The 24164-nt window shown below is 46.7% G+C and overlaps 1 protein-coding gene across 3 annotated transcripts in view; it reads right to left on the minus strand.

Annotated features, from left to right (window-relative positions):
* Positions 1-13680, minus strand: part of LOC118396881 (endothelin-converting enzyme-like 1) — a 41054-nt gene extending 27374 nt beyond the window's left edge. The window contains exons 1-6 of one of the 3 annotated variants that reach the window (XM_052467881.1): positions 13479-13680; positions 6366-7570; positions 6143-6211; positions 5844-5954; positions 5528-5620; positions 3011-3135 (exon numbers count right to left, since the gene is read on the minus strand). In XM_052467881.1, the coding sequence (XP_052323841.1) occupies positions 3011-3135; positions 5528-5620; positions 5844-5954; positions 6143-6211; positions 6366-7226 (1259 nt within the window). In that variant the 5' untranslated portion in view covers positions 7227-7570; positions 13479-13680. Of the gene's footprint in view, positions 1-3010; positions 3136-5527; positions 5621-5843; positions 5955-6142; positions 6212-6365; positions 8592-13478 lie in introns of those variants that run through there. The other 2 variants (XM_052467880.1, XM_052467882.1) reach the window with 2 other exon arrangements.
* Positions 13681-24164: the final 10484 nt, after the last annotated feature.

Genomic DNA, 24164 nt, shown 5'->3' on the forward strand with positions numbered 1-24164 from the left:
TTTTGCACACCAGTATCTCTACCTGTACATGACCATCTGATCATTTATCACTCCAGTGTTAATCTGCAAAATTGTAGTTATTTGCCTACCTCCTCATGCCTTTTGCACACAATGTATATACTCTCTTTTTTTTCTTTTTTTTCTCTACTGTGTTATTGACTTGTTAATTGCTTACTCCATGTGTAACTCTGTGTTGTCTGTTCACACTGCTATGCTTTATCTTGGCCAGGTCGCAGTTGTAAATGAGAACTTGTTTTCAACTAGCCTACCTGGTTAAATAAAGGTGAAATAAAATAAATGAATAAAAATGTTCGGTTGTGTGTGTGTGTTGTGGGGGGTTGAGATCCCATACTGAGAAGCACAGGGGCATTTCACGACAGTTATGCAAATGAACAAGTGGTGCACAGTGGGTGGCGGTAGGAACAGAGTCTGCCACACCCAGTGGTGTGTGTGTGTTGTGTGTGTGTGAGGGAGGGGGGGAGAGAGGAAACAGCGACCCTAACCTTTGATTAAACACAGATAATGGACTCAGCAGGAGTGATTCAGAGAGGCAGAGAAACAGAGAGAACAGGGGAGAGAGAGAGGTAGGGAAAAAGAGAACAGGGGAAAGGGAGAGAGAGAACTGAGAACAGTCATGGGATGATAGAGAGGTATGAAAGCTAAATGATAGATAAATGAGATAGCGATGAGAGAGAAGCAGCAAGAGAGACCATAGGAAAGATGACGAGGGAAGAGAGATGCAGCAAGAGAGACCATAGGAAAGATGACGAGGGAAGAGAGATGCAGCAAGAGAGACCATAGGAAAGATGACGAGGGAAGAGAGATGCAGCAAGAGAGACCATAGGAAAGATGACGAGGGAAGAGAGATGCAGCAAGAGAGACCATAGGAAAGATGACGAGGGAAGAGAGATGCAGCAAGAGAGACCATAGGAAAGATGACGAGGGAAGAGAGATGCAGCAACGGAGGGAAAAACAGAGTGGAGGAGCGAGACTGGAAAAAGAGAGAGAGAGGACAGATTGAAAAAGAACAGACAGTAAAAAGAGGGAAGCAGAAGAAGGAGAGAACAGAGAGAGGAGGGAACATGACTGACTGTTTATTACTGAAATTACCAGGAGGGAGAGAGAGATGGTGAAAGAAAGAGAAGTAGAGAAAAGAAGGGAAAAACAACAAAAGAAAAGACACAGAAAATCTCCGGAGCCTCCAGGGGATTGGCTGTAATGCTGGTTGTCACCATGGCGATGATAATAAGGGTGATTACAGCAAAGAGCATTATGATAAGATTATTATTACATTATCTGATATTAGATAACATGCCATTTTATGAGAGCACTCACCCCATTGTGTGTCTCTTTTCTCATTTCAAAGAACATCTCACTCAAGAACTGATATATCAGAAAGAAGGAGAAAAGGAGATAAGAGCGGGTGAGCTGGAGGGAGAGAAAGAGGGAAGGGGTATGAAGGATGAGGGAGGGAGGGAGGAAGTTGAGGTGTAGAGTATTGAAAAAGAAGAGAAAAAAGCTAAACAGACAGACATCAATTGAAATGAATTGTAATTATATGAACTGAGAGCGAGTCAGCTACAGACTGGCAGACAGACAGGTGTGAACTGTAGAGTATAACACCAGTCAGTATTGGAGAGCAGCACCCTGACTCCAACTAGCCTCCACAGCCACCTCTGGAGTCTGTCAACAGCTGTCCTTGACAGCACAACACTATGTGTGTGTCGAGGTAGGGGGTCCAGATCGATACTAATCATCCACAGTAGAGTTCACCCACCAGTGATACACTCAAAAACAAATGTATACACACTATGAGACTTCAATATGACACAATGTATAGAAACAGCCCTAGTAAAGGCCACACAAAGGAATTTAGCAACTCTTACAAAAATGCTTACACATACTAAACTCAAGCATCTTGATTTTTCATTCAACTCTCTAACCTTTACATGATTCCTCTGTCTCTCATCCACCCTCCTCCCTCCTCTCATTCACCCTCCTCCCTCCTCTCATTCACCCTCCTTCTTCCTCTCATTCACCCTGCTCCCTCCTTTCATTCACCCTGCTCCCTCCACTCATCCACCCTGCTCCCTCCTCTCATTCACCCTGCTCCCTCCTCTCATTCACCCTGCTCCCTCCTCTCATTCACCCTGCTCCCTCCTCTCATTCACCCTGCTCCCTCCTCTCATTCACCCTGCTCCCTCCTCTCATTCACCCTGCTCCCTCCACTCATCCACCCTGCTCCCTCCACTCATCCACCCTGCTCCCTCCTCTCATTCACCCTGCTCCCTCCTCTCATTCACCCTGCTCCCTCCTCTCATTCACCCTGCTCCCTCCTCTCATTCACCCTGCTCCCTCCTCTCATTCACCCTGCTCCCTCCTCTCATCCACCCTCCTCCCTCCTCTCATCCACCCTCCTCCCTCCTCTCATCCACCCTCCTCCCTCTTCTCATCCACCCTCCTCCCTCCTCTCATTCACGATCCTCACTCCTCTCATTCACCCTCCTCTCATCCACCCTCCCCCTCCTCTCATTCACCCTCCTCCCTCCTCTCATCCACCCTCCTCCCTCCTCTCATCCACCCTCCTCCCTCCTCTCATTCACTCTCCTCCCTCTTCTCATTAACTCTCCTCCCTCCTCTCATCCTCCCTCCTCTCATTCACCCTCCTCCCTCCTCTCATCCACCCTCCTCCCTCCACTCATTCACCCTCCTCCCTCGTCTCATTCACCCTCCTCCCTCCTCTCATTCACCCTCCTCCCTCCTCTCATCCACCCTCCTCCACCCTCCCTCCTCTCATCCACCCTCCCTCCTCTCATCCACCCTCCTCCCTCCTCTCATCCACCCTCCTCTCATTCACCCTCCTCTCATTCACCCTCCTCCTCCTCTCATCCACCCTCCTCCCTCCTCTCATCCACCCTCCTCCTCCTCCCTCCTCTCATCCACCCTTCTCCTCCTCCCTCCTCTCATCCACCCACCCCCCCATCTCCTCCTCCCACCCTCCCTTTCTCACCTTTTGGAGGTGGTCTTGATGATCTCAGAGACTTTCTCCATGTAGTCAGTAGCCAACACCACGATCTCTTCATCCTCAGAGAAGTTATCATGGAAAATTCTGTCCAACAAACGTTTCCAATGCAGCTGAAGAGGAGAGGAAGAGGGAGAGGAGAGGAAGAGGGAGAGGGCAGGAAGGGGGAGAGGAGAGGAAGGGGGAGAGGAGAGGAAGAGGAGAGGGCAGGAAGAGGAGAGGAAGGGGGAGAGGAGAGGAAGAGGAGAGGGCAGGAAGGGGGAGAGTTGAGGAAGAGGAGAGGGCAGGAAGAGGAGAGGAGAGGAAGAAGAGAGGAAGAGGAGAGGGCAGGAAGAGGAGAGCAGAGGAAGGGGGAGAGGAGAGGAAGAGGAGAGGGCAGGAAGAGGAGAGGAGAGGAAGGGGGAGAGGAGTGGAGGGATAGGAGAGTAGAGGTTTTAGGTTTTAACAAGTGTGAGAGAAAATTTAGTTTGTGCTTTTCTAATAACCAATTCAATTGTGTTCATGCAAGTGACCGATTGATTGTGTCTGCGAGGAATCCTCACTATCAGTATAAGCAATTTGGCAGTAAGCCCAGAACATTGCTTTGAGGACCAAAAAGAGTGTCTCAGTTTCAAGGTCTCAGCTTGGAAATAAGAAGCCTTGTGAGGTATTGGTTGGCTACATGCAGGAACCAAACGTTAATGATAAATGAATTATGAATAATGAATCATGTAAATCATGCAAATATAATTTGTCTGTGTAAGCAGTATATAAGAGAACTAACAGGACTGCCCCGGCGGATCTCCTGACCGACGTGTACTACTTGGTTTCATTAAGTTTGTTTGAACCTCTCCAGCTTGCTGATAAAAAATTATTGTATTGAATTTTTTATTGAACCTTTATTTTACTAGGCAAGTCAGTTAGGAATAAATTCTTATTTACAACAACAGCCTACCAAAAGGCAAAAGGCCTCCTGCGGGGATGGGGGCTGGGATTAAACATTTAAATATAGAACAAAATACACATCACAACAAGAGAAACACCACAACACTACATAAAGAGAGACCAAAGACAACAACATAGCATGGCAGCAACACATGAAAATGCACCATGGTAGCAACACAACATGACAAAACATGGTACAGTAGCAACACGTGACAGCACAAAACATCGTACACACATTATTTGGCACAGACAACAACACAAAGGGCAAGAAGTTAGAGACAACAATACATCACGAAAAGCAGCAACAACTGTCAGTAAGAGTGCCTATGACTGAGTCTTTGAATGACGAGATGGAGATGGTAAATTTAATATTGACTTTGAGTCCCTGGTGGGAATTTCCACAACACAAGATAAGAAAACAGGATTGTTGTCACCCTGCTCTGATGAAAGGGGGATTCCAACAAACCTTTATTGTACCAGTAAGGAAAGTGCAAATACTGCCTCCACAATATCAAAGATATATAGAGGATAACAAGAAGGTAAAGCCATATAAGAAACCCTGCTCATAATTTAGGTCATCCACAACACAAAGTTCCTCTTTAACTACTGACCATACAGCATCCCTGTAATCCCAAATTGTCTCATAATCTCCCACTATTATTAACAGGCAATAGTGGGATAGCAGAAAAGAGAGAGTGAAAGAGGGAGAGGGATAAATCAGTATGAACGTAATTGACATCCCCCTATTTGACCATGTCTGTCTGTCTGAATGTGTTCTGATGTAGGATCTTAATTTAAACCAGTTTGCTACAGCAGGAAAATAATCTCTCACTCTCCATTTGCACCTTTTTAGGAATCTCTTTCGCATTTCTTTCATTAATTCTTTCTTTCTTTTTCTCTCATGTTTCTTTCTCTCGTTTTATCAGTGATGCTAGTGAAGCTCACTTCATTTATCTCTCTCTCTGTCCATGTCCATTCCCCCATTCACTCCCCTCCCTTCTTCTCCAATCAGAAGTGATGGAGCAGCTCTGAATTCTCCATCAGTTTCCTGCTGCTGTCCAAGTCATCTTACGGCTCTCCCCTCCTGACTTCCCCCCTCTCCTCCCTCTTTCTCTACCCCCTCAGTCCCTCTTTCCCCCAGATTCATCCCATATGCCCCCCCATCAGTCCCCCCCATCCTCCTTCTGAAGTCCCCCGTCGACCCCTATTTATCCCGTCCTCTCCCTTCCTCTACCCTCTTTCTCCTTCCTTCCGTAGCCCCCCGTTGGTCTCCCTCTATCCCCGGAAGGCGGACAGCTTCGCTGAGCCACGGAGGCGTGGGTATGAGAGGTTCACGGGGCCTAGAATGGCCCCCCGCCTTACACACACACTTCACACACTTCACAATGCTCTGCTGGAGATCAGCTCTTAATCCATCACACTTCTGCCCACACACACACACACACACACACACACACACACACACACACACAACACAGATTTGTGTGTGTGTGTGTGTGTGTGTGTGTGTGTGTGTGTGTGTGTGTGTGTGTGTGTGTGTGTGTGTGTGTGTGTGTGTGTGTGTGTGTGTGTGGTACTCACACTAGGAGCGATGCGCTGTAGTTGTCTCAGGGTGATGCGGTTGTACATAGTGTTGATGTCCTTTCTCTGTTCATCATACTCAGACACAGTAATCTGAAACAGAGGGGAAAAACATTACAACTGAACACACGCATATAGACATGCACACACACACACGCACAAACACACACACATATAGACATGCACACACACACACACACACACGCACAAACACACACACATATAGACATGCACACACACACACACGCACAAACACACACACATATAGACATGCACACACACAAATACACACCAACACACACACACACACACTTACGTTGGCTAGGAGTGTTTCCAGCTGTAGGATCTCTTTGGACTTCTGAGTGGCATTGTGAGCCCCCAGCATGCTTAGCAGACGCTCCATCAGGGCCTTGTAAGCCGCCAGGATCTGTCCATGACATCATCATTAATGGTCAATGGACAGCAGTGTGACATGTGGCAGAGCAGACAGGATAACAAAGGGAACAGAGATGACAGGAACAAACAGGTGGATGGATGGAGAAGAAAGGAGTGGGTCGATAAGTGAACAGATGGAGAGGAGTGGTGGATAGAAAGAGGGAGGGGGTAATCCTTTACCTTCACACTGTCCTCATCCTGCCCCAGGTACAGAGTCCTCTCAGGCAGTGTGAGCCCCTCCTGATCAATCTACAAATACACACATACGATCACAGTCAAGGGAACACATATGGACATGTGTAATCAACACAGACATGTAAGTAAACAGATGGTATTTCAGTCAGATGATAAACAGTAAGGTGTTCACACACGCAGAGAGACACTCTGACAGAGACACTCTTACCCTGATAGCGTTGCGTGAGGAGTTCTTATCGTCCACGTTGACAGTCAGAGAGAAGAAGACCGCAGTGCTGTACACCCCCTGGGTCCTATAGAGCAACTCGTTAAAGTCTGGTCTGGCTGGTGCAGTACTGCTCTCCCACCCCGCACCACCAGAGGGCACTCCAACCAGGTCCCACCCACCACAGCTGTCAATCACCTCCGTCATGGGTCCCGACCCCAGCTTGTCAATCTCCTGGATGTTCACACAGGAGCGGTAGAACTCTTTCACCTTGCGTTCCGCCGAGTCCACGGTGTGCCGGTGCACTGGCTCCAGCAGGAGACGTTGTAGCTTCTCCTCGTTGTGCTCTCCGATGGCGGTGATGATGCCATAGCTCAGCTTGTCCTCTGGGATGCCATGGCGCTGTAGCCAGCCGCCACAGGCAAAGCTGTAGAAATCCTGGCAGGGCTGGATGGTGGGGTCGATGTTGGCCTGGATGAAGCGTGCGGCGCGGACTAACGAGCGTTTCTTCTGGCAGTCCTGTCTGCAGTGCGCCTCTTGCTGGAAGTCCAGGGAGATGTATTTGAGTGCCAGCATGCTGCCCAGGATGACACACATCCCCACAGCAAACACCAGAGCAGAGAGCAGGCAGATCTCCCTGCGGCTCCAACGAGGAAGTCCCTGTCCTCTGTTGATGCCACTCAGGTCCCGACTCCGATCACTGGCCCCGCCCCCTTTGCCTCGGCCACGCCCAATATTTCGGTCTAGGCTCCCGCCCAAGTGCAGGCTCATGCCGTTGCTAAGGGTGCCGCTGCTATAGCGACCACCATACTTGACCTCCTGGAACTCATCGTAGTGGGCTGTGAGGGAGTATGTCTTCTCCATGGCAACGAGAGTTGATTAGAGTTACGTTGTTGAAAAAAAGAGACTGATAGAGGGAGTGGTGGAAGGTGGTAGAGAGAAGAGTCTTTCAGATGGCCATGTCCCTTCAGGCCTGATATGGGCGAGGGCACCCACTAGAGGGCTAAAGGGGTAACGCAGCCCAAATGCCCTGGGCTCTCCTAAACACACTGCCTCTTGTATGTCTCCTCTGCTATCCTTACCTTTACAGAGTTAGGGAACACTGAGGCTCTCTCTCTGTTTCTCTGTCAGTGTATCTCTGGGTCTTGGTCTCTCTTTCCCTTTTGCCCTGTCTTCCTCTCTTCCTTTTCACCCAGTGGAGCCTCAGCCTGTCTGGCAATAGAAAAGGAGGAGAGGAAGAGGGAGGGAGTGGATGAGACAGAAGATGGAATCCATGATTACAGCACTGAGATAAGACAAAGGGTTCTGTCTCTTTTGAGATGCTCTTCTTTCAGTCTGTCGTTCTTTCCTAAAGTTCTTTGGATTGATTTCTGACACCCATCCATCAGGGATATGATTTCGCTCTGTGACTCATGACTTTGGATGGATCGATAAGGAGTAGGGGAGGCGAAAGGGAGGGAGAGGTAGGAAGATGGAAAGAGAGGATGAGGAGAGGAGAGAGGGAGGGAGAGAGAGAGGATGGGGGGAGTGTGTAAAGGGAGGGGAGAGGGGTAGATAAAGATGCAGAAAAAGGGGGAGAAGGAAGAAAGAGGGATGGAAATGGCATGGAAGAGTTATTTAGACAGGCAGGAATAGACATTCTGCAGGACTGGTTGTGAGGACACACATACCAGCCAGGTCACCCGTGGTACAAGTCAGTATTCAACATCAGGAGATGATGTGGAAGCTGGTCACTAGGGGTAACAGTGAATTCTGTTACCTTCAAGTAGGTTTCAGATTTGCTAGGGCGATGGGGATGGTGGATAGACGTAAGCATCTGCCTCTGATTCCAAAGGTTGCAAGTTTGAATTTATAGGTAGAAAGTGTTTTTTGATATTTTTGTTTTAAGTCTATCCCAAACCTTAACCATTCTGAGTTAATGTCAATCCTTAATAATGCTGAGTTAATATCCTAAACTTAACCTTAAACACTTTGAATGCTGACGTTTGGAACAACTTCAAAATTTGACGTGTGGAAGATGGATGGACGTCCAATTCTGACGTGAGACAGTGAGAGCTGGGAGCACACACACACGCACAGGCACAGGCACAGGCACAGGCACAGGCACACGCACAGGCACAGGCACAGGCACACGCACAGGCACAGGCACAGGCACAGGCACAGGCACAGGCACAGGCACAGGCACAGGCACAGGCACAGGCACAGGCACAGGCACAGGCACAGGCACAGGCACACGCACACGCACACGCACACGCACACGCACACGCACACGCACAGACACAGACACAGACACAGACACACACACACAGACACACACAGACACAGACACAGACACACACAGACACACACACAGACACACAGTATGTGATAAATTCACAAGCACGTAAAAAACACTTAGCAATAGAAGAAAAGGCTGTTAAAGACATCAGAGCCAAAGTTTTAAACTCTCAGAGGAGATATTGAGTATCAATTCACAAAGATCGCTATCCCAGCTTTCAGAAGTTCGATCAGTCTGAGACTGGCTTTTCACTACAGTGGAGTGAGACAACACACACACAGACACACTCTTTCTTTGTTTTGCCTCAGGAAAGTGAGCAGAGAGGTCAAAGATTTGGAAAGAGGGCAGCCAGGGTGCGTGTTGAGGCCAGGGTACGTGTTGAGGCCAGGGTGCGTGTTGAGGCCAGGGTGCGTGTTGAGGCCAGGGTGCGTGTTGAGGCCAGGGTACGTGTTGAGGCCAGGGTGCGTGTTGAGGCCAGGGTGCGTGTTGAGGCCAGGGTGCGTGTTGAGGCCAGGGTGCGTGATGAGGCCAGGGTGCGTGTTGAGGCCAGGGTACGTGTTGAGTCCAGGGTGCGTGTTGAGGCCAGGGTGCGTGTTGAGTCCAGGGTGCGTGTTGAGGCCAGGGTGCGTGTTGAGTCCAGGGTGGTGTTGAGGCCAGGGTGCATGTTGAGGCCAGGGTACGTGTTGAGGCCAGGGTACGTGTTGAGGCCAGGGTGCATGTTGAGGCCAGGGTGCATGAGCATCTTGCTCTGTGTTTGTTTGGCTGTTAGTTGTCTACCAAATGAACCCAGTGACTTGTGGGTCCTTTGAAGTTAGACTTGGCAGCCATCAGTAACTTGATACTTGTGATGGTCTTACCTTCTCTACAGTTCAGCATTAAAGTTTATTTCTAAAATGATATATCCACACTTTTTCCACAATGTGTTTTTTAATCAGAAATTATTGCTTACCTTCATGTGTGTGTAAATTATTATTGTTCTCAGATTTTTCATTCACAGATTTTAGATGTGTATGAAATTTTTTTTTGGGGGGGGGACAAACACTATACTGTATATCCATTGTTTAGCTGGAATAGAATGTTAGTATCCTGTATATTTGATTGTGATATGTGGTGGTCTCACCTAGCTACAGTATCTTATGAACCCACTTACTGTAAGTCACTCTGGATAAGAGCATCTACTAAATGACAAATGTAAAATGCAAATGTTTTACATACAGATCTCATATTACTCAATTTAATTAGAATTTTAAATTATAATTTTTAAATATTGATAATAGAAATGTATAATTTGTACATCTCTTATTGAAAGTGTAGTTATTTGTTACATTTGTCTGGGTAAAACCTAGCAGTACTACTTATTTATCTGAGAGTGAGGAGCTTTTAAAAAAAATATATATTATCATTATTTGTCTCTCTGAAATGAAACCATCAAGTGATATATTTTAAACAAATACAGTTATATGCCTGTCATTGAACAACCCCATGCCATGATTAGATCATGTTAAAAACACACCTTTCATTATTTATTTCAACAATAAAAGCTAATTTTCCAACATTTCTGAAAATGGATACATAGCGTTTGGAACGAAACTTTTCAATATGTACTCTGTCGTCCACTATGGTCCAGTACACCAAATATTGTTTTTCAGTGTAAAAATAAAACAAAACCCTGTGCACAGAAGTGGATCTAGGTCCAGTGCTGGTTTTGACAGGAGCAACTATATATATAGTATTCATAAACAAAACCCTGTGCACAGAAGTGGATCTAGGTCCAGTGCTGGTTTTGACAGGAACAACTATATATATATATAGTATTCATAAACAAAACCCTGTGCACAGAAGTGGATCGAGGTCCAGTGCTGGTTTTGACAGGAACAACTATATATATATAGTATTCATAAACAAAAGGAAAAAAATAAGAAATACACACCAAAGTCATTGTTTTTGAGTGTGAGAAAGAACGACACACAGTCTGCATTATATCAGCGTATGTGTGTGTGGAATCTGAATTTGAGCATGTCTGTATATAAATGAATCTAACTATAATTGTGGTTCACGTCATCTGGAACAAGAGAGGAGGAAGATTTTTGTGCGGAGGGAGAGACAGTAGGGACACAGACACAATCACATTGATGACCTGCCTCCCACTGATGAGATACCAGACTGCAAATCAACATTGCTATTCACACCTGCTCAACTTTAGCCAGTACAGGAACTATAGAGAGGGAGAGCAGAAGAGGAGGAGAGGAGAGGGGGAGTAAGAGTGGTAGAGGCAGAGTTGTTTCTCAGTGTGTGAGGAGAGAACACACTGGGCACAGATGTCAGTTCAACTTCTAGTTTTGATTTACATTTGATAGAGTTGTCAACTATCGTAAATGCAATGTGAAATTAACCAAAAATGTCAGCATGTCATTGGATTTAGGTTCAAAGTTAAAAACCTAAATGCCCTTACGTTGATGACATTTTGCAAATCCAATGAGTTTTCTAAATAGATTCAACATCATAACATTGATTTTTGGGGTCGAAATGATGGGGAAACCACTTTGACTCAACCAGTTTTTGGCCAATGGGAAAGGGGGAAGAGAGAAGGTGTAATTGAGGGAGAGAGGTAGTGAGGAAGAACATATTTGTTGCTCTTTTTGTGGAAGGGTAAAAGAGGAAGAGAAAGGGTTGACTATAAAGGGGAGTGGGAAGAGGGTGGGGGGAGGGGCTGGGATGAAAGATGAAGTGAAGGGGGAGGAAAAGTGAGAATTGTGTTTCTTCACAAGATGCCATTATCTACCCTCTCCATCATCCATCCCAAGTCACGACTCTCCCCCTCTGTCGCACACACACACACATGAATGTATTATAAACACTGATATTCACTCTTGATGGACCATACATACATTACATTACATTACATTTAAGTCATTTAGCAGACGCTCTTATCCAGAGCGACTCACCGAATGCTGTATCTCATATCAACATACACACATAGGCACAAATTGGTAGGATAGCCTCGTGCATGGAGAGGGACACACACACTAATATCCAATTTATCCTGAAAACAATTACAGAATCATAACACACACACTAATGGAGTCCTCTTGCAGTGGACAGACATAAAATGGTATTGCCCACACTGTGCGGCTAATGGATTGGTTCTGATTGGCATCAATATGAGAGGAGAAGCTGATGAATGGCTGTTTACCAGACATGATAGGTCTAATGTCTGAGAGTGAAATGAATGCTGCTCTGTCCTGCACAGTCCATACACACACATTCTCATACACATATTGCACTTGCGCACACACACAGACTAAATGCATCATGAATACACTCAGGATGATGCATAGTACCCCACCAGTTGTCAAGCTCTTCTCATATATCACCTCTCAAACAGAGAACATAGATAGCATTTAGGACACAGTTCAGTTCAAACAACTCTAGGCACACACACACACACACACACAAATAAAACAAACGTTGCACACAAGAAAACCTCTTATGCACACAGGCCCACTACACCCATCTTGTCCAGAGCATGTCCTGGGTCGCTAGCCACCCTTCATAAATCCTAAATACGATCAATGGACCGAAGAGCACGACGCCGGAGGGGTCAGGTTAAGATCAATGGACCGAAGAGCACGACGCCGGAGGGGTCAGGTTAAGATCAATGCTATTATGATCCAATTAATTTCAGTGCACAATAGGTTATCGTATAGAATGGGGAGCAGGGGGAGAATCTCGCGTCTCTGGCTTACCCGCCGCCTGCCATGTACACGCATCCATCCGGGCTTGGAGACCCAGGACAGCGCCATACTGTAAATTGGTTTATTTCCCTCTAATCAAAGTGGTCACGGACCCTGACGGATCACATTCAGTAGTACTGGAGTTTCTGAGCAGGCTGGTTCCCACCAACTCTTATCACCGCCTGCCAGAGGCTGCGCACACAGCAGAGAGCCGTAGTGATGGTGTAGGGCTACAGACACGCTATAGTGTGAAATAGTTTTAGAGAACACTGTTGCATAAGGACCAAAATGAACCTGAAACAGAAATATTTCTGACATGAATTTACACTTTTCGTGTCTCTCTTACACACAGCCACTGGCCCTTTTGTGTGACATAAACACACGCCCGCGTTTCCGAGGGATCGTTTAACCACTAGCTGGAACGCTGTTACACAAACGATTGTGCGCCCCAGACCCTCGAGGGCATCCCGGGTCTCTTCCTTTCACCCTTGTCACGCAGCCACCAGGATGCTAATTCAATTAACCCGGCTTGGGTGACCACATCGAGGCTCTACACACTCAGTCAACTCGCTCGCCATGGCCACTCGATATCATCAGAGCCACTGAAATGGATACAGTGATACGCGGCGGAGCTTCAATTTGTAAAACGAACCGACGAAAGTCTTATTTAAAATCCAACTTTGTCTGTGGAAAATTCATGGCGCGTGAAATCCCATGTAATAGCCTCCTAATCTTATTCGGACATAACTTCGGACATAACTTTGACAACTGAAGGCAAAATGATCTATGTTCATCTTCATAACTTTCATACTAAACGTAAACATAAACTAAACACATAAACTAATTTGGGATGTAGTGATTGCGTTGGTCCTACTGGAGAAACCAGAACACTGCTCCACGGTTTGCATACAGGGGCTATAGAACACATTCATCAAACAGAGCATCCTGAAATAACACATTTCAATTCTACTCTCTGCTAGTGGCTATAAAAGCGATGCAAAACAATATTAATTTAACGCCAGTACTGTTGCAAACACATTTAACTGCTTGGAATTAGACAGGCATGCCACGATATACACTTAGAATGAGTACACACACACTTACCGGAACGAAGTCAGTGTTCAGAGTCTGTCCATGCGCTTCAGATGTAAGTCTGGTCTGCGACAGTAGTTCTGATCGTGTCCTGTCCATGCATGTACATACGGCAGCTGGTCAGAGGGCTAGACGCTGGAACAAGCCACTCACTGCTGCTCGGCTGCAGCAGCTGACCACCCAGCATGAAACGCAAATCCAAAAATGCGAGACTTCGTGTGTGAGTGTGAGAGAGAGCGTATGTTGACAGACAGAGAGAGAGAGAGGAGTTAGGAAAGAGAGAGGGAGAGACTGAGATGGAAGATTTAGCCTACCGCAACCACGGTTGCAAATAAGTGAATAGCCTGTCTTCAATTCTGCCATTTGATTATTCTCATCAAATATAACATACGCACAAGGCTATAGCCTAAACATAATGAAATAGTCTACATTATTATCAAAAGTCAGTTTAAGAGGTTATTAAACTGTTGAGAAACCTAATCCAAGCCCATAGAGCCACACATAATGCAAACATTCAATTTAAAGTTACTATGCAAATCAGTTAAATAACTGCCCATTTCATTACACCTTATCTCATAGGACGTTTGCCAGAATAAGAGGCTGGGGGAAACCATGCTGTTGCGCCCGATCTTGGGACACTAGACTGACCAAAAATGTTGTAAAGATGTCAACAGATGGACAAAATAAACCAAACACAGTTTCGTTGCTCTCAATGCCTCCCGGTGACTGGATATACTAACAATTTGCTGACCATGAGCCCTCACCCAAAGAAAAGGAAAACATTTCAGATGACGTCTGTGGGTCTGTGTCAAATTACTTGATTCCAGATGATCTATAGCCGTATCGACAGTTATCACTTTGAACACACCGTCAGTGTGGAGAGATCATTAGCGTTATGTGTTACTAAGCTACTGCCAGTAGCCTAACCTAGCTCTGAGGGGAAACGGAAAGGTAAACACAAACAATTTGTAAGTCGCTCTGGATAAGAGCGTCTGCTAAATGACTTAAATGTAAATGTAAATGTAAACACGGATGAGAAGCAGCAGACAGACACTGAGCCGATTCACCATAGGCCTGTCTGGTCTGCTCGCTCAGGTGTAACGTCCAAGGGGACTGAGCACTCCGCGAAATTACACTGCGACACCACGCCTACAGTCATTATCATTATAAAGGGGGGCACGGAGGGTGAAAACAGATGAGCAACGATCGATTAGTGTATTTGACTACGGGCTTTCGGATGAGTGGTGCGCGCGGGTATCCTGGGACTTTTATTCATCCGAGTTTAATTACGGTGCACCTGCCGCCAGTGCCACGAAGGAGGAAACCCACACCGTGTTAACCTCACCCGTACAACCATTTCAGGACAAAAATCGAAGAGTTTTTGAGTCTTAACTTTGAGTCTGTGTTTGAGCTTCTAAAAATATTAATTAAGTAGGCTACTGGTTCATTCAGGTCCAGGGCACCTTGCAAATCTTGCCATACATGTAAATAGAACAGCATGTAATTCAAACTAATTCAAATGGAAAATTACATCCAACGTGAAGAGTATCGATATTTCAAAGCTAAAGTCTGTTTCCAGTTTAGAATGATGTGAATAATTAGAAACAACATATCTATAGTTTGGGGAGAGGGGTGATAGTGGGATTAAAGGCAGGTGATTTAACATGAGAAAGAGGGCCAAAGGTTGAGGACAAAACAGAAAGAATGTGTTTTCTGTGTCTGTTCACTCAGCACCACCTGCCCCATGCTCCTCCTGACTCAGCCTATGCCCTGCTGCCCCATGCTCCTCCTGACTCAGCCTATGCCCTGCTGCCCCATGCTCCTCCTGACTCAGCCTATGCCCTGCTGCCCCATGCTCCTCCTGACTCAGCCTATGCCCTGCTGCCCCATGCTCCTCCTGACTCAGCCTATGCCCTGCTGCCCCATGCTCCTCCTGACTCAGCCTATGCCCTGCTGCCCCATGCTCCTCCTGCCCCTGCCTATGTCCTGTTGCCCCATGCTCCTCCTGACTCAGCCTATATATCCTGCTGCCCCATGCGCCTCCTGACTCAGCCTATATATCCTGCTGCCCCATGCTCCTCCTGACTCAGCCTATGCCCTGCTGCCCCATGCTCCTCCTGACTCAGCCTATGTCCTGCTGCCCCATGCTCCTCCTGCCCCTGCCTATGTCCTGCTGCCCCATGATCCTCCTGACTCAGCCTATATATCCTGCTGCCCCATGCTCCTCCTGACTCAGCGTATGCCCTGCTGCCCCATGCTCCTCCTGACTCAGCCTATGCCCTGCTGCCCCATGCTCCTCCTGACTCAGCCTATGTCCTGCTGCCCCATGCTCCTCCTGACTCAGCCTATGCCCTGCTGCCCCTCCTGACTCAGCCTATGCTCTGCTGCCCCATGCTCCTCCCGACTCAGCCTATGCCCTGCTGCCCCATGCTCCTCCTGACTCAGCCTATGCCCTGCTGCCCCATGCTCCTCCTGACTCAGCCTATGCCCTGCTGCCCCATGCTCCTCCTGACTCAGCCTATGCCCTGCTGCCCCATGCTCCTCCTGACTCAGCCTATGCCCTGCTGCCCCATGCTGCCCCTGCCCCTGCTCCTCCTGACTCAGCCTATGCCCTGCTGCCCCATGCTCCTCCTGACTCAGCCTATATGCCCTGCTGCCCCATGCTCCTCCTGACTCAGCCTATATGCCCTGCTGCCCCATGCTCCTCCTGACTCAGCCTATATGCCCTGCTGCCCCATGCTCCTCCTGACTCAGCCTATATGCCCTGCTGCCCCATGCTCCTCCTGACTCAGCCTATATGCCCTGCTGCCCCATGCTCCTCCTGACTCAGCCTATGCCCTGCTGCCCCATGCTCCTCCTGACTCAGCCAGACTGATAGGAGGTGAAGTAGGTAGCCAGCACGTAGCCTAGTGGTTGGAGCGTTGGAGCGTTGGGCCAGTGGCCAAATGGTTGCTGTATCGAATCCCCGAGCTGACAAAGTATAAATATGTCGTTCTGCCCCTGAACAAGGCAGTTAACCCACTGTTCCTAGGCCGTCTTTGTAAATAAGAATTTGTTATTAACTGACTCTCCTTAAAAAATTTAAAAAAATATATTCCTGACCTCCCACCAACCAACAGGATCTGCCTCTCAGCTGGAGGCTGTAGGAAAGGCATCCCCTGTGTGTGTGTGAGGAGGTATCAGGGCTGAGGGGGAGTTTGGAGTTTAGCCAGAGTGAAATTCTCTCGCTCCAAAGAGAAAACAAGGCACTCACAGCCAACCTAGCTAGCACAGTGGATTTGGGCCGATTCCAGCTGAGAGTCAGACTCAGCCGATGTCATGTGGCCCGAGTCTAGGCTGCCTTCGGCAGTGTGGCTAGGATGCGGGAATTGAGCTCCGGCCGATTCCGGTGTGAGTTATCTGGCCCAAATGTATTACTTGGGGCTCGGGCCGATTGTGGCTACTCTCAGGCAGATGATTACACGGGCTGCTTTATATAAATAACATTTCATTATTTATTTTTCCATATTTTATCATTGTTTCTGTGATAAAACAAATACAATGAACATTCAAATTAAATCGTTTAAGGGTCCTGTGTAGTATTTTAGTATTTTGATACTTTATGCAAGGCAATAGCTAAGAATTCAAACTTTGTGGCTGGAGCCTCCTGAGTGGCGCAAACAGACAACGGAATAAAACAAATATTACTAGGTCTTGTTTCTCGAATTCTAAATTTCAGACATTTGAAATCTCAAATTTTGACTGTCATTATACCTCTTATGGTAGTAACTTTACAAGCTTTAATTTAGACTGAGAATAGCATCTAGTTATGGGAAGGGGTGAAATAAGTATAGCCAGTAATAATTGTAACGGTTTAGCAGATTATGAACAAAGAAGATCAGTCTTTACATGGCTAAAATATAAGGAATGTAACATATACTGTTTACAGGAAACTCACTACATCCTTAGATGAAGTTGCGTGGAAAAAGGAATGGGGTGGTGAAATAATTTTCTGTCATGGACAAAGGAACTCAAAAGGTGTGATGATATTAATAAACAAACATTTTGAACTGAATGTGCAAATAGTCAAGAATTATTCGCAAGGAAGGTGGATCTTTTTGAATATGAAAATGGATGAAAAAGAGATATGGCTCATTAACCTATAGTTGAAGTCGGAAGTTTACATACACCATAGCCAAATACGTTTAAACTCAGTTTCTCACAATTCCTGACATTTAATCCTAGTAAAAATTCCCTGTCTCAGGTCAGTTAGGATAACCACTTTATTTTAAGAATGTGAAATGTCAGAATAATAGTAGAAATAATTATTTCTTTCAGCTTTTATTTCTTTCATCACATTCCCAGTGGACCAGAAGTTTACATACACTCAATTAGTATTTGGTAGCATTGCCTTTAAATGGTTTAACTTGGGTCAAATGTTTCAGGTAGCCTTCCACAAGCTTCCCACAATAAGTTGGGTGAATTTTGTCCCATTCCTCCTGACAGAGCTGGTGTTACTGAGTCAGGTTTGAAGGCCTCCTTGCTCACACACGCTTTTTCAGTTCTGCCCACACATTTTCTATGGGATTGAGGTCAGGGCATTGTGATGGCCACTCCATTACCTTGACTTTGTTGTCATTAAGCCATTTTGCCACAACTTTGGGGGTATGCTTGGGGTCATTGTCCATTTGGAAGACCATTTGCGACCAAGCTTTAACTTCCTGACTTATGCCTTGAGATGTTGCTTCAATATATCCAAATAATTTTCCATTCTCATGATGCTATCTATTTTGTGAAGTGCCCCAGTCCCCCCTGCAGCAAAGCACCCCCACAACATGATGCTGCCTCCCCCGTGCTTCATGGTTGGCATTTGTTCTTTAGCTTGCAAGCCTCCCCCTTTTTCCTCGAATCATAACGATAGTAATTGTGGCCAAACAGTTCTATTTTTGTTTCATCAGACCAGAGGATATTTCTCTATCTTTGTCCCCATGTACCATAGTCTGGCTTTATTATGGAGGTTTTGGAGCAGTGGCTTCCTCCTTGCGTATACATCCACAGGTACACCTCAAATTGACTCAAATGATGTCAATTAGCCTATCAGATGCTTCTAAAGCCATGGCATCATTTCTGGAATTTTCCAAGCTGAGTATGTAAACTTCTGACCCACTGGAATCGTGATACAGTGAATTATAAGTGAAATAATATGTCTGTAAACAATTGTTGGAAAAATGACTTGTGTCATGTGCAAAGTAGATGTCCTAACCGACTTGCCAAAACAATAGTTTGTTCATAAGACATTTGTGGAGTGGTTGAAAAACAAGTTTTAATGACTCCAACAAGTGTATGTAAACTTCCGACTTCAACTGTAAGACTCCAGCTTCAGTGATTTTTGCAATCCGTTCCCATCATTGGCAGCAGAGAACTGGAAGGAAAGTTTGCCAATTAAGGAGTTGGCTTTAGGGATGACCAGTGAAATATACCTGCTGGAGCACGTGCTATGGGTGGGTGCTGCTATGGTGACCAGTGAGATGAGATATGGCGGGGCTTTACCTAGAAAAGACATATAGATGACCTGGAGCCAGTGCGTTTAGTGACGAATATGAAGCGAGTTAATGCCAACGAGAGCATACAGGTCGCAGTGGTGGGTAGTATATTGGGTTTTGGTGCAAAAATTGATGGCACTGCTATTTTGTAAATGACATTGCCGAAGTCAAGGATCGGTAGGATAGTCAGTTTTACGAGGGTATGTTTATCAGCATGAGTGAAGGATGCATTGTTGCGAAATAGGAAGCCGATTCTAGATTTAGTTTTGGATTGGAGATGCTTAATGTGAGTCTAGAAAGAGAGTTTACAGTCTAACCAGACACCTATGTATTTGTAGTTGTCCACATATTCTAAGTCAGAACCGTCCAGAGTAGTGATGCTAGACAGGCGGGCGGGTGTGGGCAGCGATCGGTTGAAGAGCATGCATTTAGTTTTACGTGCATTTAAGATCAGTTGGAGGCTAGGGAAGGAGTGTTGTATGGCATTGAACCTCGTTTGGAGGTTACTTAACACAGTGTCCAAAGAAAGGCCAGAAGTATACAGAATGGTGTCGTCTGCATAGAGGTGGATCAGAGAATCATCAGCAGCAAGAGTGATATCATTGATGTATACGTGAGAAAGAGTCGGCCCGAGAATTGAACCCTGTGGCACCCCCATAGAGACTGCCAGAGGTCCGGACAGCAGGCCCTCCAATTTGACACACTAAATAAGAATTTGTTCTTAACTGACTTGCCTAACCTAAAAGTTAAATAAAAATAAAATAAAGAGAGGGAGAGAACAGGAGAGAGGGAAAACAGGAGAGAGGGAAGACAGGAGAGAGGGAGAACAGGAGAGAGGGAAAACAGGAGAGAGGGAGAACAAGAGAGAAGGAAAACAGGAGAGAGGGAAAACAGGAGAGAGGGAAAACAGGAGAGAGGGAGAACAGGAGAGAGGGAAAACAGGAGAGAGGGAAAACAGGAGAGAGGGAAAACAGGAGAGAGGGAAAACAGGAGAGAGGGAAAACAGGAGAGAGGGAGAACAGGAGAGAGGGAAAACAGGAGAGAGGGAGAACAGGAGAGAGGGAAAACAGGAGAGAGGGAGAACAGGAGAGAGGGAAAACAGGAGAGAGGGAGAACAGGAGAGAGGGAAAACAGGAGAGAGGGAAAACAGGAGAGAGGGAAAACAGGAGAGAGGGAAAACAGGAGAGAGGGAGAACAGGAGAGAGGGAGAACAGGAGAGAGGGAGAACAGGAGAGAGGGAGAACAGGAGAGAGGGAGAACAGGAGAGAGGGACAACAGAAGAGAGGGAAGACAGGAGAGAGGGAAACCAGGAGAGAGGGACAACAGGAGAGAGGGAAGACAGGAGAGAGGGAAACCAGGAGAGAGGGAGACCAGGAGAGAGGGAGACCAGGAGAGAGGGAGAACAGGAGAGAGGAGAACAGGAGAGAGGGAGAGGAGAGGGACAACAGAGAGGGAAAACAGGAGAGAGGGAAACAGGAGAGAGGGAGACAGGAGAGAGGGAAGACAGGAGAGAGGGAAAACAGGAGAGAGGGAAAACAGGAGAGAGGGAAGACAGGAGAGAGGGAGAACAGGAGAGAGGGAAAACAGGAGAGAGGGAAAACAGGAGAGGAGGGAAGACAGGAGAGAGGGAGAACAGGAGAGAGGGAAAACAGGAGAGAGGGAAAACAGGAGAGAGGGAAAACAGGAGAGAGGGAAAACAGGAGAGAGGGAAAACAGGAGAGAGGGAAAACAGGAGAGAGGGAGAACAGGAGAGAGGGAGAACAGGAGAGAGGGAAAACAGGAGAGAGGGAGAACAGGAGAGAGGGAAAACAGGAGAGAGGGAAAACAGGAGAGAGGGAGAACAGGAGAGAGGGAAAACAGGAGAGAGGGAAAACAGGAGAGAGGGAAAACAGGAGAGAGGGAAAACAGGAGAGAGGGAAAACAGGAGAGAGGGAAAACAGGAGAGAGGGAAAACAGGAGAGAGGGAGAACAGGAGAGAGGGAGAACAGGAGAGAGGGAGAACAGGAGAGAGGGAAGACAGGAGAGAGGGAAACCAGGAGAGAGGGAGACAGGAGAGAGGGAAACCAGGAGAGAGGGAGACCAGGAGAGAGGGAGAACAGGAGAGAGGGAGAACAGGAGAGAGGGAAAACAGGAGAGAGGGAAGACAGGAGAGAGGGAAGACAGGAGAGAGGGAGAACAGGAGAGAGGGAGAACAGGAGAGAGGGAAAACAGGAGAGAGGGAAAACAGGAGAGAGGGAAAACAGGAGAGAGGGAAAACAGGAGAGAGGGAAAACAGGAGAGAGGGAAAACAGGAGAGAGGGAGAACAGGAGAGAGGGAGAACAGGAGAGAGGGAGAACAGGAGAGAGGGAAGACAGGAGAGAGGGAGACCAGGAGAGAGGGAGAACAGGAGAGAGGGAGAACAGGAGAGAGGGAAAACAGGAGAGAGGGAAGACAGGAGAGAGGGAAGACAGGAGAGAGGGATAACAGGAGAGAGGGAAAACAGGAGAGAGGGAAAACAGGAGAGAGGGAAAACAGGAGAGAGGGAAGACAGGAGAGAGGGAGAACAAGAGAGAGGCAAAACAGGAGAGAGGGAGAACAGGAGAGAGGGAAAACAGGAGAGAGGGAACACAGGAGAGAGGGAAAACAGGAGAGAGGGAAGACAGGAGAGAGGGAGAACAGGAGAGAGGGAAAACAGGAGAGAGGGAAAACAGGAGAGAGGGAAAACAGGAGAGAGGGAAAACAGGAGAGAGGGAAGACAGGAGAGAGGGAGAACAGGAGAGAGGGAAAACAGGAGAGAGGGAGGACAGGAGAGAGGGAAAACAGGAGAGAGGGAAAACAGGAGAGAGTGAGAACAGGAGAGAGGTAAAACAGGAGAGAGGGAAAACAGGAGAGAGGACAGGAGTCAGGGCTGATGATAAAAGCCAGCGAGGGAAGGAGTTATAGATAGGGAGAGAGGGAGAGTAGGAGGGGCAGGGAGAAGACTGGGAGAGAGACGGGTGAGATTCAGTGCCTGCGAGTTAGTGATGTCCTCTCATTGATATTCTGAGCCCAGGCCTCGCTGACAACCGCACTCCTCCCCACTCTCTCAAACACGCCCTAACAGTGTGATGTCATCCTATATGAAGCACTTGATCAGATGCCACTGTCAGTTACAGTTCTGTCACTGTCTGTATCACTGCACCTCCACACCACTTACCCTCACTCCAACCCTGATCCATATTTACCATTTAGCGCAAAGGACATGAATACATATACACCATTAGTGGAGAGAGGAAGAGTGGCCTCAACAATGGATGTGGTTTGGTTTGTAATATAGGTTCAGATAGATTGTAACCAAAGAATCGCCAACCATCAGAGTGTGGGTAGTGTTTGTATTTACAGTAATGGCATTCAGTCTTGTTTGGATGATGGTAACAATCCAGTGCTGTTATTTTGGCATCTCATCCTCCTCTCCCAGCAGTCTAGATTTGAAAGTGGGCAGCAGCAGGGCCTCCATTTTAATATCTCTGAGTGTTTACTGTGGTAACCCTGGCTGTGGGAGGGTCTATTAATCATACTCATTATAAGCTGACAAGGTACAAAATCTGTTGTTCTGCCCCCTGAACAGGCAGTTAACCCACTGTTCCTAGGCCGTCATTGAAAATAAGAATTTGTTCTTAACTGACTTGCCTGGTTAAATAAAGGTCAAATTAAGTTAAATAAGAAAGGCACAGAGGGAAGCGGGAGAGAGGGAGGGTGGGGGTGTGTCTTCTCTTTTTCTGCCTCTTTAATAGACAGACAGGTCAAAGGGCACTTGGTTGTCCCCTAGCTAGCTTTCTGTTTTATTACACTCTGTACCAGAGACTGACATATGCCAATAAGCAAATGTTATAATGACTTATGTTAAGAAGCAACAACAGCCAAGAGCTGTATCTAGGACTCTCACCCTATAAGGGTTTTGTAGCTAGGCTTAGGGAACAGATTGATTTACTAATACTAGGAATTCCACACCCAATCTTCCATTGTCATATTCTAAGCATCAACAACATCCATGGTGTACACAAACAGAGTTTGGTGAACATTTCTGAGATGGGAAGAGGGATGGAGACAGGGATGGGATGGGTGGAATGGAGGAGGTGTGTGCAGGAGGGATGAAAAACGCAATTTACTTCACGCTACTGGCTGTCGATTGATTAAGGAGGTCATCTGAAAGTCACACTTTCTCTCTCTCCCTCCCTCCCCTCCCCTCTCATCCTACTCTTCCTCTGTCTCTCCCTCCCCTCTCATCCCTCTCTTCGTCGCTCCCTCTCTCACTCTCTCTTATGAAACTCCCTCCTCTGACTGGAATTAAAACACAAGGCAATTAAAGCCAACCTGCTTGCGACTTGGTGTTCCGGCTCGTAATTTTTATTTAGTGTAATTAAAGTGTTATGGTGGCAGCAGGATTGGGGGGGGTTGAAGGGTATGGATGATTGACTGACGGTGAGAGCAAGAGTGAGGGGGAGGGGGAAGGGATATAATCAGAAAGAGTGAGGGTGAGGGAGAGGGGAAATATACAGAAAGAGTGAGGGGGAGGGAGAGGGGATTTATAAAGAAAGAGTGAGGGGGAGGGAGAGGGGATATATACAGAATGAGTGAGGGGAGGGAGAAGGGAGAGGTGATATATACAGAAAGAGTGAGGGGTAGGGAGAGGGGATATATACAGAAAGAGTGAGCTAGAGGGGATATATACAGAAAGATTGAGGGGAGGGAGAGGGGATATACAGTGGGGCAAAAAAGTATTTAGTCAGCCACCAATTGTGCAAGTTATCCCACTTAGAAAGATGAGAGAGGCCTGTAATTTTCATCATAGGTACACTTCAACTATGACAGACAAAATGAGAAAAGAAAATCCAGAAAATCACATAGTAGGATTTTTAATTAATTTATTTGCAAATTATGGTGGAAAATAAGTATTTGGTCATTGACAAAAGTTTATCTCAATACTTTGTTATATACCCTTTGTTGGCAATGACAGAGGTCATATGTTTTCTGTAAGTCTTCACAAGGCTTTCACACACTGTTGCTGGAATTTGGGCCCATTCCTCCATGCAGATCTCCTCTAGAGCAGTGATGTTTTGGGGCTGTTGCTGGGCAACACAGACTTTCAACTCCCTCCAAAGATTTTCTATGGGTTTGAGATCTGGAGACTGGCTAGGCCACTCCAGGACCTTGAAA

The sequence above is a fragment of the Oncorhynchus keta genome, chromosome 18, assembly GCF_023373465.1.
Source record: "Oncorhynchus keta strain PuntledgeMale-10-30-2019 chromosome 18, Oket_V2, whole genome shotgun sequence".
Classification (NCBI taxonomy): domain Eukaryota; kingdom Metazoa; phylum Chordata; class Actinopteri; order Salmoniformes; family Salmonidae; genus Oncorhynchus; species Oncorhynchus keta.